The sequence below is a fragment of the Cyphellophora europaea genome (assembly GCF_000365145.1).
Source record: "Cyphellophora europaea CBS 101466 unplaced genomic scaffold supercont1.1, whole genome shotgun sequence".
Lineage (NCBI taxonomy): Eukaryota > Fungi > Ascomycota > Eurotiomycetes > Chaetothyriales > Cyphellophoraceae > Cyphellophora > Cyphellophora europaea.
Window position 1 is genome coordinate 760798 of NW_008481797.1, and position 13292 is coordinate 774089.

At 54.0% G+C, this 13292-nt stretch overlaps 7 protein-coding genes across 7 annotated transcripts; 3 read left to right on the top strand and 4 right to left on the bottom strand.

Moving 5' to 3' along the window:
* Positions 1–126: 126 nt before the first annotated feature.
* Positions 127–1034, top strand: HMPREF1541_00258 (uncharacterized protein; the record flags this gene model as incomplete). The annotated part of the gene is made up of 3 exons (XM_008712564.1): positions 127–298; positions 514–647; positions 735–1034. The coding sequence occupies 3 exons, from the start codon at positions 127–129 to the stop codon at positions 1032–1034; spliced, it is 606 nt and encodes a 201-aa protein (XP_008710786.1).
* Positions 1035–1070: 36 nt separating this feature from the next.
* On the bottom strand, positions 1071–3672 carry HMPREF1541_00259 (aconitate hydratase, mitochondrial; the record flags this gene model as incomplete). The annotated part of the gene is made up of 3 exons (XM_008712565.1): positions 1071–2090; positions 2215–2719; positions 2774–3672. 3 exons carry the CDS (start codon positions 3670–3672, stop codon positions 1071–1073), a joined length of 2424 nt encoding a protein of 807 aa, XP_008710787.1.
* A 345-nt stretch (positions 3673–4017) lies between these two features.
* On the bottom strand, positions 4018–4857 carry HMPREF1541_00260 (uncharacterized protein; the record flags this gene model as incomplete). The annotated part of the gene is made up of 2 exons (XM_008712566.1): positions 4018–4791; positions 4843–4857. 2 exons carry the CDS (start codon positions 4855–4857, stop codon positions 4018–4020), a joined length of 789 nt encoding a protein of 262 aa, XP_008710788.1.
* A 567-nt stretch (positions 4858–5424) lies between these two features.
* HMPREF1541_00261 (uncharacterized protein) lies at positions 5425–7663 on the bottom strand (the record flags this gene model as incomplete). Its single annotated transcript, XM_008712567.1, has 3 exons — positions 5425–6907; positions 6952–7299; positions 7359–7663. The coding sequence occupies 3 exons, from the start codon at positions 7661–7663 to the stop codon at positions 5425–5427; spliced, it is 2136 nt and encodes a 711-aa protein (XP_008710789.1).
* Positions 7664–7904: 241 nt separating this feature from the next.
* Positions 7905–9168, bottom strand: HMPREF1541_00262 (uncharacterized protein; the record flags this gene model as incomplete). Its single annotated transcript, XM_008712568.1, has 2 exons — positions 7905–8933; positions 8980–9168. 2 exons carry the CDS (start codon positions 9166–9168, stop codon positions 7905–7907), a joined length of 1218 nt encoding a protein of 405 aa, XP_008710790.1.
* Positions 9169–9661: 493 nt separating this feature from the next.
* HMPREF1541_00263 (uncharacterized protein) lies at positions 9662–11164 on the top strand (the record flags this gene model as incomplete). The annotated part of the gene is made up of 2 exons (XM_008712569.1): positions 9662–9894; positions 9946–11164. 2 exons carry the CDS (start codon positions 9662–9664, stop codon positions 11162–11164), a joined length of 1452 nt encoding a protein of 483 aa, XP_008710791.1.
* Positions 11165–11604: 440 nt separating this feature from the next.
* Positions 11605–13073, top strand: HMPREF1541_00264 (uncharacterized protein; the record flags this gene model as incomplete). The annotated part of the gene is made up of 6 exons (XM_008712570.1): positions 11605–11656; positions 11710–11790; positions 11838–11875; positions 11925–12015; positions 12064–12394; positions 12449–13073. 6 exons carry the CDS (start codon positions 11605–11607, stop codon positions 13071–13073), a joined length of 1218 nt encoding a protein of 405 aa, XP_008710792.1.
* Positions 13074–13292: the final 219 nt, after the last annotated feature.

Sequence of the window (13292 nt, forward strand, 5' to 3'; positions counted from 1 at the left end):
CTGCTCCTCCTAGCAGCCATCCTCTGGCCCGTTCTAGCCACAGCGACAGCTCCACCCACGGATGGCAGCGACATCCGTACAGCGACGACAGGTGATCCCATCCCAGCAGCCGTGCGCAGCCGATGGATGGCCCGCGCCAAAGCCGCGCTGGGAGAGCTGGCGGGGACGCCATGCCCGTTTGCGGCGTTTGGAGCGGCGGTGGTGAACCACACTGCGGGGCCCGCTGATGACGATGGTGGGGAGCTGGTTTGTTTGGGCGTCAATAGTGTGAGGAGGGATGGGAATCCCACGCTGCATGGTAAGTGTGTTTTATATATGAATTGTGGGTCGTGTTTGATGATGTGAGGAGAGGTGGGAGGCGTGACAGGACGGTAGCAATAGCAAAAGCGAGGCTATGTCGGGTGTTGGCCAGGATCGTTTTGTTGCGGTCCTCTTTTCACAGTCCCTGTCCCTGTTGAGACATTCCTTGAACCGGCGGCCGAATAGACTGCCAGCTGACATTCCTCGCAACAGGCGAAGTCGCGGCCATCAACAACTGCACCTCAATCCTGACCTCGCCTGATGGACCCTACAAGTACAACGGCCAACAGGCGCTCGACGCCCTCACACAACTGAGTCTGTACACAACCGCCGAAGCCTGTCCGATGGTAGGTACACTTATTTATACCTTCCACCCCCTCCCTCCGCCTACCTTGCCTCTCTCCCTGCTAATATTACCTGTTCACTCGATCTAGTGCGCCTCGGCAATAGCCCAAGCCAACTTCGCCGAATACATCTTTGCGACGTCCATCCCGGACCTGATCTCCTGGGGCTGGCCTCAGATCTCCATTCGCTCCCTCGAGGTCTTCGAACGCTCGGCCGGCGTGCAGAGGAGGCAGGTGACGCGCATCGTGCAGGGCGTGCTGCGGGAGGAGACGGATCCGCTGTTCCAGTGGCAGTTTCAAGCGCGGGGCGAGTGTCCGCGTGGCTGTGCGCGGGAGGGGAAGGGGGTTTGCGGCGCTGTTAAAGAAGACGGGGAGCATGATGAGCTTTAAGAGCTCCGCGGTCGACAGCGACCGAAGGATTAGAGCTCATGATAATGATGACGCGCTGCTTTTTGCCAGGAGGTTCAGTGCACTGCCTGCAAGTATGAAGCCGCATTGGTCCTTGCTCAGCGTATGCTTGACGGGTATGGTGAAGCTCTGACCGTCCTTCTTGGTGACCTTGATGCTGACATCGCCCTGGCCGCCATTCTGCAGGACATCGTACAGGCCTTCTGTGTCCACCACATCATTAGCGCTGATCCTGTCGTAGTCGGCCTTGTCGGCAAAGGTCAAGGGCACCACGCCCTGCTTCTTGAGGTTCGTCTCGTGGATGCGTGCGAAGCTCTTGGTCAGGATGACGCGACCGCCGAGGTAGCGGGGTTGCAAGGCCGCGTGCTCGCGAGCTGAGCCTTCGCCGTAGTTGTCCTCGGCGACCACCAGCCACGGCTGGTTCTGCTCTTTCCACTTCTTAGCGAGTTCGGGGATGGAGCACTGGGTTCCGTCGGCATCGTAGGCGACATTCGTCTCGCCGGTTTCAGCATTGACGGCTCCGATGAGGGTGTTCTCCGATATGTTGGGCAGGTGCCCTTTGTACTTCAGCCAAGGCCCTGCGGCGGAGATTGTGTCGGTGGTGCACTGGCCCTTGACCTTGTAGAGGACCTTCAAACCTGTGAGCTCGCCTTCCCCGTATGGCTCAAATGGGTCGAGGATGGCAAGACGGTCGGATTCTGGATCCACCGCGACTTGGACACCGGCGTCGGGCGAAGCTGTGGTGGGCATGAAATCCGGGTTCCCGATGGAGAAGCCGGAGCCGGGCAGCCGAGTGCCTTTTGGAGGCTGGAACTTGAATTCTTCGCCTGATGGTAGAGGGATCGAGTCCGTCATGGGGTTGAAGGAAGTGGAGCCAGAGTACGACATGGCTGTCACGAGCTCAGGGGAAGCTAAAAAGCTCATCGTCTTGCGGTTGCCATCGTTGCGGCCAGGGAAGTTTCGGTTATACGAGCACAAGATCGCGTTCTCTTCGCCCTTCTCCACCCCGTCGGTTCGTTTCCATTGCCCTATGCAAGGCTGGGGAGATGTCAGTATACTTTTGTCAACATAGGGGAAGAGCAGTAGGTGATCTTATGTTGCGACTGAGACCCAGTCTCGCACGCAATAGGGAGGCTTCTTCAAGGGTTTGTGTAGAACTTACACCACAAGCGTTGGCAAGGACAGTGCCGCCGGCAGCAGAAAATGTTTGGAGGGTATTGCTGTCTGCGAGAGTGGCCCTGATTTGTTCACTGCCGGGAGTGATGAAGAAATCAGACCTCGGCTTCAAACCAGCAGCATGCGCTTGCTTAACCAGATCTTCCGCTCGTGTCATATCTTCATAGGATGAATTCGTGCAAGAGCCGATCAGACCAGCTCCAAAAGTTGAAGGCCACTTGTTGGTTTTCACAGCGTCCTTGAATTTGGACAGCGGCGTCGACAGGTCCGGGGTGAATGGCCCATTTATGTGTGGTTCCAGTGCTGAGAGGTCGATGGTGATCTCCTGGTCATACCCAACGCCGGAGTCGGCCTTTAGAAAGTTGTATTTCTCTGAACCATACGCAATACCTTGTACAGCATCGACGATCGATGTGCGACCAGTGGCATTGAGATAGGGGACATGGCTGTTGGTGAAGGGAAAGATAGAGGTTGTAGCTCCCACTTCGGCGCTAGAAAGAGTCAGTGAAGTCCGGTATGAATCGGAGGCCAGAGAGCAAATTTACCCCATGTTGCAGATCGTGGACATGCCAGTGGCACTCAGAGTGTCGACGCCAGGACCATGGTACTCGATGATGAATCCTGTGCCTCCGCGAACGGTGAGCTTGCCGGCCAAATACAAAATCACGTCCTTAGGCGACGCCCAGCCATTGAGCTTGCCTTCTAGCCTCACCCCCAGGATTTTTGGGGCCTTGAGCTCCCAGGGCGCGTTGACGAGTGCATCGACAGCATCGGCACCGCCGACACCAATCGCAATAGCTCCCAAGCCGCCGGCATTGGGTGTATGGCTGTCGGTACCAAGCATCATCAGACCTGGGGCGGCATAGTTCTCGAGCACCGACTGGTGGATGATGCCCGCGCCAGGAGGCCAAAACTCGATTCCGTATTTCTTTGCAGCCGACTCGAGAAAGTCAAAGACCTCTTTATTCCCAGCGATCGAGTTCGGAAGATCAGTATCAGCGCCTTTCTCGCCGACGATCATGTGATCGCAGTGTATGCTCGCCGGCACCGCTGTGCTAGACAAATTACACGTCATAAACTGCAGTATGGCCATCTGCGCGGACGCGTCTTGCATGGCGACACGATCGGGCTTGAGCTTGAGGTTGGCATTGCCGCGGATGCTCTTGCCATTGTCGGTGTGCTCGAGCAAAGACTCTTCAGGGTTGTCGAGGTGGGAGTAGAGGATTTTTTCCGCCAAGCTCAGCTTCTGGGAACCAAGTATCGAGCGCACGTCCTCGAAGTTTTGCAGGATTTTCTTGTAGGGAGGGACGGCAGCTTTGCGGCGCGGCGAGGACTGGCTGGCCGCGGGGACAGCATAGGTGCGGCGAGGGACTCGGGCGCGGGAGCCGAGATCGAGAGGGCAGCGAGCACGCAGCGGGGCAGTGCGCTGCATGAGGCTTGCCATGGTGAGGAGAAGAGAGGAGAGGAGGGTATGTCGCTATCGTTGACCAGCTGTCAGAATGGTGGTCGCTACTCCGTCCCAGGAGAACTTTTGTGATCCGCGACCGGCGTTGGGTCCCAAATTCTCTGGAGAACTGGGGCAGCATTCCGCCAATCAGAAAGTGTCTTTTACAACTACTGCCTGTGATCGCGGAATGCTTGCACGGGTGCATATTGAGCCTTGATTCTGGACGTATGGACAAGCAGAATTATTCAGCTGGAAGTTGAGAGATGGTTGGTCAGCGTCGAGCAAGAGCACAGGACCAGGTACTTCCACATCTCCTTCGCCGTAACCACCTCCTTTCTCGGACTAATGCTTCGCCCCAACTTCCTCCACCGAATACTCACCCCGGCGCTTGTACCCTACTCCCTCAGCCCCTTCGAGCTGGCCATCTTGACGCCCGAGCGGAGTCCAGTCCAACCACCTCAGCGTAGTCATGGCGTCCTCGCCACCTCTAGCATAAGTGCTGTAAGCATAGTACACCTTACCCGCCTCTCCCCCCTTGCCCACACCTCCATCCTTAGGCTCCCCACCCAACACAAAGATGCTATGACCCGGCTGTTCCCCCTCGGCGAACCACGGCATCTTCCTTTGCTGCCAATGCTCGGCAGGTTGGAAGTTATAGTGCGGGTTCTTCTCTTTGTCGACCGTCACCTGATAATCATAATTGAAATCCTGCCCGTACGAGCTCACCCAGCGGAAGCGATCAAACCCCATCTTCTCCTTGTATGCTTTGATCTGCTCTGGCTTGGCCCGGCTTACAACGACGAGATTGGTGTTGTGCGAGCGGAGGTGCTCCAGTGGCGGGATATGGTCCAGGAAGAGCGTGCAAGATGAGCAGGCTTGCTCCTGGTCGGGCGAGAACATGGCGTGGTACACAATCAGCTGCTTCCGATCGCCGAAGAGGTTGCGCAGTGACAGCGTCTCGCCCGACTCGGAGTCGACGAACTCGTAGCTTTTATCGACAGCGACAAGCGGCAGTTGGTTGCGTTGCTTGGTGATTTGGTCACGGAGACGCGTCAGCTCTTTCTCCTTCTCCAGGAGCGAGATGCGCAGTGGGAGGTAGTCGCTGTAGCTGCTGACCTGATGGGTTGTTAGTGGGTGACAATGTCGTCTCATCGCGGAACGACTGACGTCTGCAGTGGCCATGGTGGTGTTGATTGCCCGTCAAGGTGCGGGATTTGACGTATGAGCTGCTTTGATGGACGGTACGAATGTAGCTCTCCTTTGGACACTCTCAAGCGATCTTTGTGCACTATCCAACGACCTTTTATACCTCTTGACTTACACTCAACCCTTCTCTGACCACTGGAGCGACTTTTGACCGACTCTGAAAATCGACGTTTTCGCATAGCTTCGATGTGCAAAGATACGGGACCCTTGAAGCTTCGAACACGAGCGCGTGTCCTCGTGCTACCAATAGCGGTGTGCGGGGAAGACATGGTCTCACGAGATGTGAGCGCAATCAGGTGATTTGATTGCTTGGCTAGGGGGTTTGTTGCCTGGCGCTGCCTGAAGCTGTAACCGAAGCACAATGCTTGCGGACGTAAGAAGTGCATCCGGCGTCTCTTTGAATGGCTTCCAACGCCGAACAAAGCCAGCAAAGCAGCGAACACGCTGTCGCAATGAGATGAGCGCGGATGCCTCTTACACCGGTGAGCAATTTACACGACTATGTGGCAATAATGCGTCGCACTCTCGACTTTTGCTTCATGATCAACCTCCTTGGGATGGGGGGGCATACATCATGTCGTGAAAAGCGTATGACGATGCCATATTGACGTCTGGTGCATTCGCAAGCAGGTCGTAACCCATGTTCATGCTCCAAAGCATGTCGTCCTCATTTTGCCAGCCTCCATAGGTCGCGCCGGAGCTGGGGCTGATGCCATACGTATCGTACCCAGAATTGCTTCGAGGCGGCCCTCCAAACCCGGGAGACTGCTGGAACTCCTGGCCTGGTAAAATGGGTGCTGAGAAATGACGCCCGTTGGGATCTTGTGGAGGCATAATAGGCGGTAATTGGTGACCCTGGCGTAGATGACCTGCGTGCTCGCCATTCGGTCCCACATTGCGCCGTAGCAACCGTTCGAACCCGTTCGCCATACTGTACACTATGTGGTTCGCTCCTGCTTTAGACTGTCGCATTGTGGTGATGATGGCTTCAATAAGAGGTCTTGTTCTTGTCTCGACATCGATCGTAACTCCAATGAGTTTCCATCGAGGTGACATCTTGATCAAGAACACCACTGCGAATGCAATCATGGTGTGCAAGTATAATGGCACACCGACCAGGGACTCTTTGATATCGCCTCGTTCAAGAACAATCTGCAAAATCTTGTGTGCAGCTTCAATCGCATGCAACGCAAGAGGCCGAAGTGTGGCAGGCAGGTCGCCGATCGATGTTAGAGACCGGCCTCGCAATGAAAACGAGTTTAACATCATACTCGCAAAGTTGTAATGCAAGTCAACGCCAATGGCAGGATAATCTCCAACATGAGGGTCGATTTGCAGAAAATGACGGAACTTCTGACGCCATCTCTCAATCTCCTCGATGAAACGGGCATGTGTGAGCAACGTGACATCGTCTCCCTCGAGCAATCTTTCTGCTTCGAGCCCAAAAACATTGTACGCCCTGCTAAGAATAGCGAACAACGTAACTTGCGAGAGGACTCGGCGATCTGATAACGTGCACTCTGGGGCACTCAAAAAGACGTCAGTCTCCTTGATTGCCTGTAGCTCTGCCGTTACTGGTGGCCGCCCATAGGCAATTGAAAAGTGGTGATCGAGAACGTAGAGCAAGTACCACAGTCGAGCCTTCTCGAATGATTGCTCCCTCTCCTGCGGAGTTTGCTTGTGAGAGTAGAACGCCTTGAAGAATGCCTGGTGCAGATTGAGTTCCGTTGCCATTCGAACACAGTGCCCGCTAAGTTTCCAGCTCAAATCCGGCAACCAGAAAGCTGCAATACATAGAGCACGGATGTCCTCGAGAGTGTGAAAACGGTCAAACATGCTGGATGCAATGAGGTCGCGCAACGCTTTCGTGCACTGGATATGGATCTTCTCCTTACCAGGAACATGGAGCGAAGTTACTGACATGATGGCAGTGAAGAAGAAGGTAGACGACTCTCGTACACTGTCGAGTGTGCGAGCCTCTGAAATAGTCGCGTTGAACAGATAGCGGGACAATGATGTTTTGTAGCTGGACTGTGTCAGTAACGCTCACAACAAGGCGAAGTCACTCACAGTTGAAGCATCTCTTCGGCCTCTTCGATCGAGATGATACCCTGAGAGATCAGATCCGACTCGACTTTGCGCCGCGAACTCCGCTTATTGGGGTCGCCGCGAAGTCGAGCACGGAGAGTATTCAACTGGGTAGCCTCAAACAACCCCTCCATTGGCGCGCCTGCTATATCATGCTCTGCTTTCGGCTCGGGCTCTCGAGATGGTTCGCGGGTTGTCGGAGCAAGAGATTCTGGCATCCTTTGCACGGGTTGCTGTGGTTCGGAGTAAGCCTCGAGGTTTGGCATCTTGAGCTTGGCAAGGATGTCCTCGGTGGCTCGCTCCAATCTCTGAAAAGCAGGATGTGTTTGCCTGAAATCGTCAATACGTTTAAAGACAGAGGTGGTTGTCGGTTGGTGATCAAGACTGACCCGTCATCATCAAGACTGACTCGTAGACGTTTTGAAGTTACGCACTCCAGGCCCAATCGCTGACATCTCGAGCAACCTGAGTCTCCCCTCTCGAGCGAGTCGCATTTGACCTTGAGCTTCCGGCACGCGAGACAAGCTCTTCCCTTACGAGTGATTTGGCTATCACCGCCAGTCATTTGGTCCACGCTTCTCTTGCGTGAGTGAGTCGGGGATTTGCCATCATTAGATTCGGCCAGCGATGGGTGTCGCGCAATGCCCTCTTGCGGTGGACTCGACTTGATATGGGGGGCCAGCTGGTCTGCCATTGTCCTTGACCTTCACCAACATTCAGTGGACTGACGATCTGATATTTTCATGTCGTTAAGCTAGACGCGCTAGAGATAGGAAGCTCAACAAGGCACGGAGCTTAGAAGGCCGCCCATGCTTCTTGGCGCCGCCCCCCCCGCAGCGGAGCTCGACAAGACACCGCGCCGTCAGCCACTGCCGGCCGGCAGCTAGGAACTCAGGCAATTAGTATCAGTAGAATATGACTACGGAGTACGGAGGCTACTGCTCGTCGCCACCTTCGCTAAAATCGACTGCTTGGTCTGCATACAGCATCCATTGCCCACTTTGGATGCTTTTACGCCACAGCTTTGTCACTCCATCGCTTCCTCCAGACATCAATATTTGGCCTTGACCATCCCAAGCCACTGACCACGCATCGCCATGGGCTGGCAGCGTAGAAGAATGTTGGATTTTGTAGGTGAAAGGAAGATCCGCCGCTCGGGCCTCTGCGGCGTTGTTGTTCATGCTGGAGTTCGATCGTCCAGTGATGGCAGATGTCAAGGATGACTGTGGGGGCGGTCGCCGGCTGCCACGCCCGCCACCTTGCCCTGATCTCGATGAGGAGTCACCATTCTGGACATATGCCTGGGACTCTATCACTGCAAGCTCGACGATTCTGACAGATCCGTCTTTGCATGCCGTTGCAATTCTTTCTGTGCCGCGAATGTTGTATGATGCCCACGCAACGTCTCGGACTAGAGCGGGATGCGTGGGTAGCCGAAAGGCTTCATGGAAGGTCAATCGATGAGATGCACCGTTGCTTTCGCCTGTCGTCGCAGTAGAATCTGCCTCATTCCTCGAGTGGTATATCTTCACCTCGTTCAGGCTGGAAACCACCAGGCTCATTTGCTTGTCGTCGTCAGATAGTGAGTTGATGTATGGCAGAGGCACTTCATTTTGGTCCCATCGAACCTTGAAGCTGGACTCGTCGCCACGGCCAGGTACGGAAGAGGAGACGTTGAATTGATCGAGGAGTACCCATTCCTTGAGATCATCCGGTGAGGTAGGTTCGTAGACGGAAAGTAATCCTTGACGATCAATCAACGCCAGATAGGTGTATACATGATCGACTGTCTTGAAGTCGAGCGACGCAAACGGAACCCGGGGCGTCGAGGGAATCGAGGTAATCAAACGGAATCGACGACCAGTATTGAATCCTTGCGAAACATCTTCCCCCCAGAGCTGAAATTTGAGATCCGCGGCAACTGTCCCTATGTAGCTTCCTACCGTGGGATTGACGAACTTGGCCTGCTTGCTGTCAGCATAATATTAGCTTATGATGCCGGCGACTCACGTCTCGAATATCCGCATCATGAGCAGTGAACGTTTCAATCAAGGTTCGGTCGCCTGTCTTCGGATCCCTGTCCCACACTTTGACCCTGTGGTCAATGGATGCCGTCAGAAGTCGCGAGCCGTCATAGTTTGCGTGCAGCACTGTCACACGGTCATCGTGGCCAGGCTCAAATTGCTCGACTTCCATCATTGTCAAGTCGCGTTTCAGCTAGCTCTTCATGATGTCGAGGTTGGGCGCCTCTACTTTTGCACCGAGGCTCTGCGTGTTTTCGGTGTTTTCGGTAGGAACGACCCGCAGGCTAAAGGCTCGAGCGATACTAGATATTGAATGCAGAGCTGGTCACCGATATAGCATTTACCAACTCTTGGACTAAGCAGCACATTAGCATATGTCTAACCCAAAATGAATTAGCTGAGGCTGAGCTATTGCTGCCGGCGCCACGTTTGGCCGAGCAGCTCCATGAATTGAACAGATCAATGAGGCCAGGTTTCTTCTTTTACTGTGCTCATCTATTCAATGCATTTTGAGACTATGAATTCATCGTCCTATGGCTGAGATGACTGCTCTCATTTTGCATCCGAACTTCACGTCTCAAGGCGACTTTCCTTGATACTTGAATCCGCCCCAACTTGGATTCCGCGCCCTCTTGGCTTCAGCCTCGAGCCTCAAAGGGCCAAAGATCATGGCCGCCTCATTAAGTCGATCAGAGACGTGGAGCCTCCTTGCATTATTTGGAATTTGTAGCGCAATTCTTGGGAATACTTTCCAAGGTGACGGCGCACCATTGGTGGCCTCTTTGGCTTTCTCAGGAGTGGCCTTTTCCTCGACATATGCCTTTGTACGATGGTCGGGGCCTTCATTCATGAAAGCGGGACTCAAAGGCAAGGATCTGGGCAAAGCGATTCCGAAGGACATGTGAGTTTTCTGAATGCAGACTGCTGACAGGCGGCTAACGCTGTGTCCCAGACCAGAGTGCATGGGCGCTGTTGCATCGGCTGTATATCTACTGGTCTTGATAGCGTTCATCCCATTCGCTTTCTATAAGGATATTGTGGCTGCTACCTCAGGTGGCGGGAACCGAGACGTCGTCCTGACAGTCAATCAGATCGAGACCGGCCGATTCTTACAGCGTTTCCCTCATTCAAAACTTGGCTCCTACCAGTCGGTCCTCAACACTCTTCAGGCAACCACCATTCTTGGGCTGGCCGATGATATTCTGGATCTTAGATGGCGACACAAGTTTTTCATTCCAGCAATTGCTTGCGTACCACTATTAATTGTGTACTATGTCGACTTTGGCGTCACATCGGTTGTTATTCCAAACTTTCTCGTTCCCTACATGCCCGGTCATACGCGCCTTATCGACCTGGGCCTCCTTTACTACGCCTTCATGGCCGCTGTGTCAATCTTTGCGCCAAACTCGATCAATATTTTGGCCGGTATCAACGGTCTAGAAGTTGGACAATCTCTGGTCATTGCCGGCCTTCTGATACTGAATTCCTCGCTATACCTGGTTCCATTCCCCGGCAACCCAGTTCTCAACAACGGATATGCAACACATCCTCACCCAGCGACGGAGTCTCATCTGATGACACTATACCTGCTACTCCCATTTGTCGGCGTTTCCACGGCATTGTATTTGCATAATCGATACCCCGCCCGGGCGTTTGTCGGCGATACCTACTGCTACGTTGCCGGCATGACATTTGCTTGCGTTGCGATCATGGCTCATTTCAGCAAAACCTTGCTCCTGTTGTTTATCCCCCAAATTGTCAACTTCATCTACAGCGTTCCTCAACTTTTCAAGATCATACCATGTCCGCGGCATAGACTTCCAAAATTCAACGCTCGTACTGGTTTAAGGGAGCCGAGTGTCACAACATGGGAATCCGAGAGACCTCCTAGCAAGGCCTTGACCACAGTCTTCCTTTTGCTGGAGAAGCTCCGACTCATGCAAGTGACAATCGATGGGAAGACGAATCGCATCTCGGAGACTAGCAATTTGACGCTCATCAATCTTTGGCTTGTCTGGAGGGGACCACTGCGAGAGGATCGCCTGAATAACGAGCTTCTGTTGCTGCAGATCTTCTGTGGACTGTGTGGACTATTCATTAGGCATACTATGGCTCTCCTGATATTCAGCGCCGATAACAGAGGGAAATACGGGCACAGCTTTCCGATATGACAGCGAATATAACAAGAGCAGTTAAATGCGCTCCATATGACCGTGACGTCTGCTCTTATGACCCTTCTAACTGGGAATATCAATGTCTCTCGCGGTATAGGGGTCGGAGTCCAGGGCCATGAGGCTGAACGTAGTTCCTGGCGGTGATTGGCTCGCTGCCTCCGCACCTGCTGCCGGCCATCCAACGCGGGCCATGTCAGCAGTGTCAGTAATGCTCGCTTCCCGTTCTTCATCTGTTCAATATAATCTTCAGGCCGATAACGAATCTCTTTCACTGCTTTGTCTACCCAATTCATCCCTCGCTGCTGATCCCTCCGAATCGAACCAGAACCAACGCAAGGCTCCCCCACTTCGATACCCCGCCAGCAACTGTTTCGGCCCTACAGCCCCGTGTTTCTCACGGCCTACGATCGCTATACCTCTTGTCTGCCAACGCCAACATGGCAGAGCATACTCCGAAGCCTCAGATCCAACCATGCAGGTACAAGACTGGTATGAGATGTTACCGGGATCTGATGCGCAGGCCGGTTGACATGTGAACGTAGGCAAGACGTTAGGAGCTGGCTCCTATTCGGTGGTCAAGGAATGTGTACATATCGACACTGGCAGATACTATGCTGCGAAAGGTGAGCTGGCTACCAACGATCTGCTATGAAAATATTTAATGTCGAAGTCATCAACAAGCGACTCATGGCGGGCCGCGAGCATATGGTGAGCCAACCTCGTTTCAGAGCCAGACCACGATACTAATTGGCTTCAGGTGCGGAACGAGATCGCGGTTCTCAAGAGAGTCTCAGTCGGTCACAGAAACATCCTAACGTTGGTTGACTACTTCGAAACCATGAACAACCGTGAGTTGGGCATACAACCATCTGTCAACTATGGGCTAATCCTTCTAGTATATCTTGTGACCGACCTAGCATTGGGCGGAGAGCTCTTCGATAGGATATGCCGCAAGGGCTCGTACTTCGAGTCTGACGCCGCAGACCTGATCCGTGCAACCCTGTCCGCCGTCGCTTACCTCCACGATCATGGCATCGTCCACCGAGATCTCAAGCCAGAAAACCTCCTCTTCAGAACACCCGAGGACAATGCAGACCTACTTATTGCCGACTTTGGACTTTCTAGGATCATGGACGAAGAGCAATTCCACGTTCTCACCACCACCTGTGGTACGCCCGGCTACATGGCACCGGAGATCTTCAAGAAGACCGGCCACGGCAAGCCTGTGTGCGTTGCCCATGCATCTCGAGTCAACTTATCTCCCTACTAATACTGTTGCAGTGATATATGGGCTATTGGAGTTATAACCTACTTCCTCCTCTGCGGCTACACACCCTTTGACCGCGACTCCAACCTTGAAGAGATGCAGGCCATCCTCGCCGCCGACTACTCCTTCACGCCCATCGAATACTGGCGCAACGTCTCCGAACCAGCTCGAGACTTCATCCGCCGCTGCTTAACGGTCGATCCACGCGCGCGCATGACCTCACACCAAGCGCTCCAACACGCCTGGATCAAGCCTGTGGATCCTACCTCACCCGAAACCCCAGTCGGCGGCGGCCAAGATCTTCTTCCGACAGTGAAGAAGAATTTCAACGCCCGCAGAACGCTACACAAAGCAATCGACACAGTCCGCGCGATCAACAAGCTAAGGGAAGGAGGTGGCCTGATGCATCAGCAGGCGGATCAGATGAGTTTGGACCCGAAGCCTAAGGAGGAGGTAGTCGATGGCTCAAAAGTTATCAACGAGCAGGGCCAGACACAGAGTGAGGCGGCCCAGGGGGGAAGTGGTGATCCGATGGAGATCGACAGTAGAGGTCATGGAAGGGGTCAGACGGAGGAACAAATTCGGACACAGGAGGCGAGAGTGCGGGACACTGTGAGCGCCTTGTGGAACAAGCGATAGAGCTGCTGTGCCAGGGATAAGACAGGGAGGAAGCGGGCTCAGGATAAAATGCTACTGAAAGTCTGACAGCTGCTACGGCTGAGACCTGCCCGTATGGTCAGGGCATGAATGTTACAGATGAACAGGACGACGAATGGGTCTATGTCGACAGGGAGATACACCACGAATTACTGACACCTTGGACCTAATTGCGGTACGTGACGCGACGCTCGCGAGACA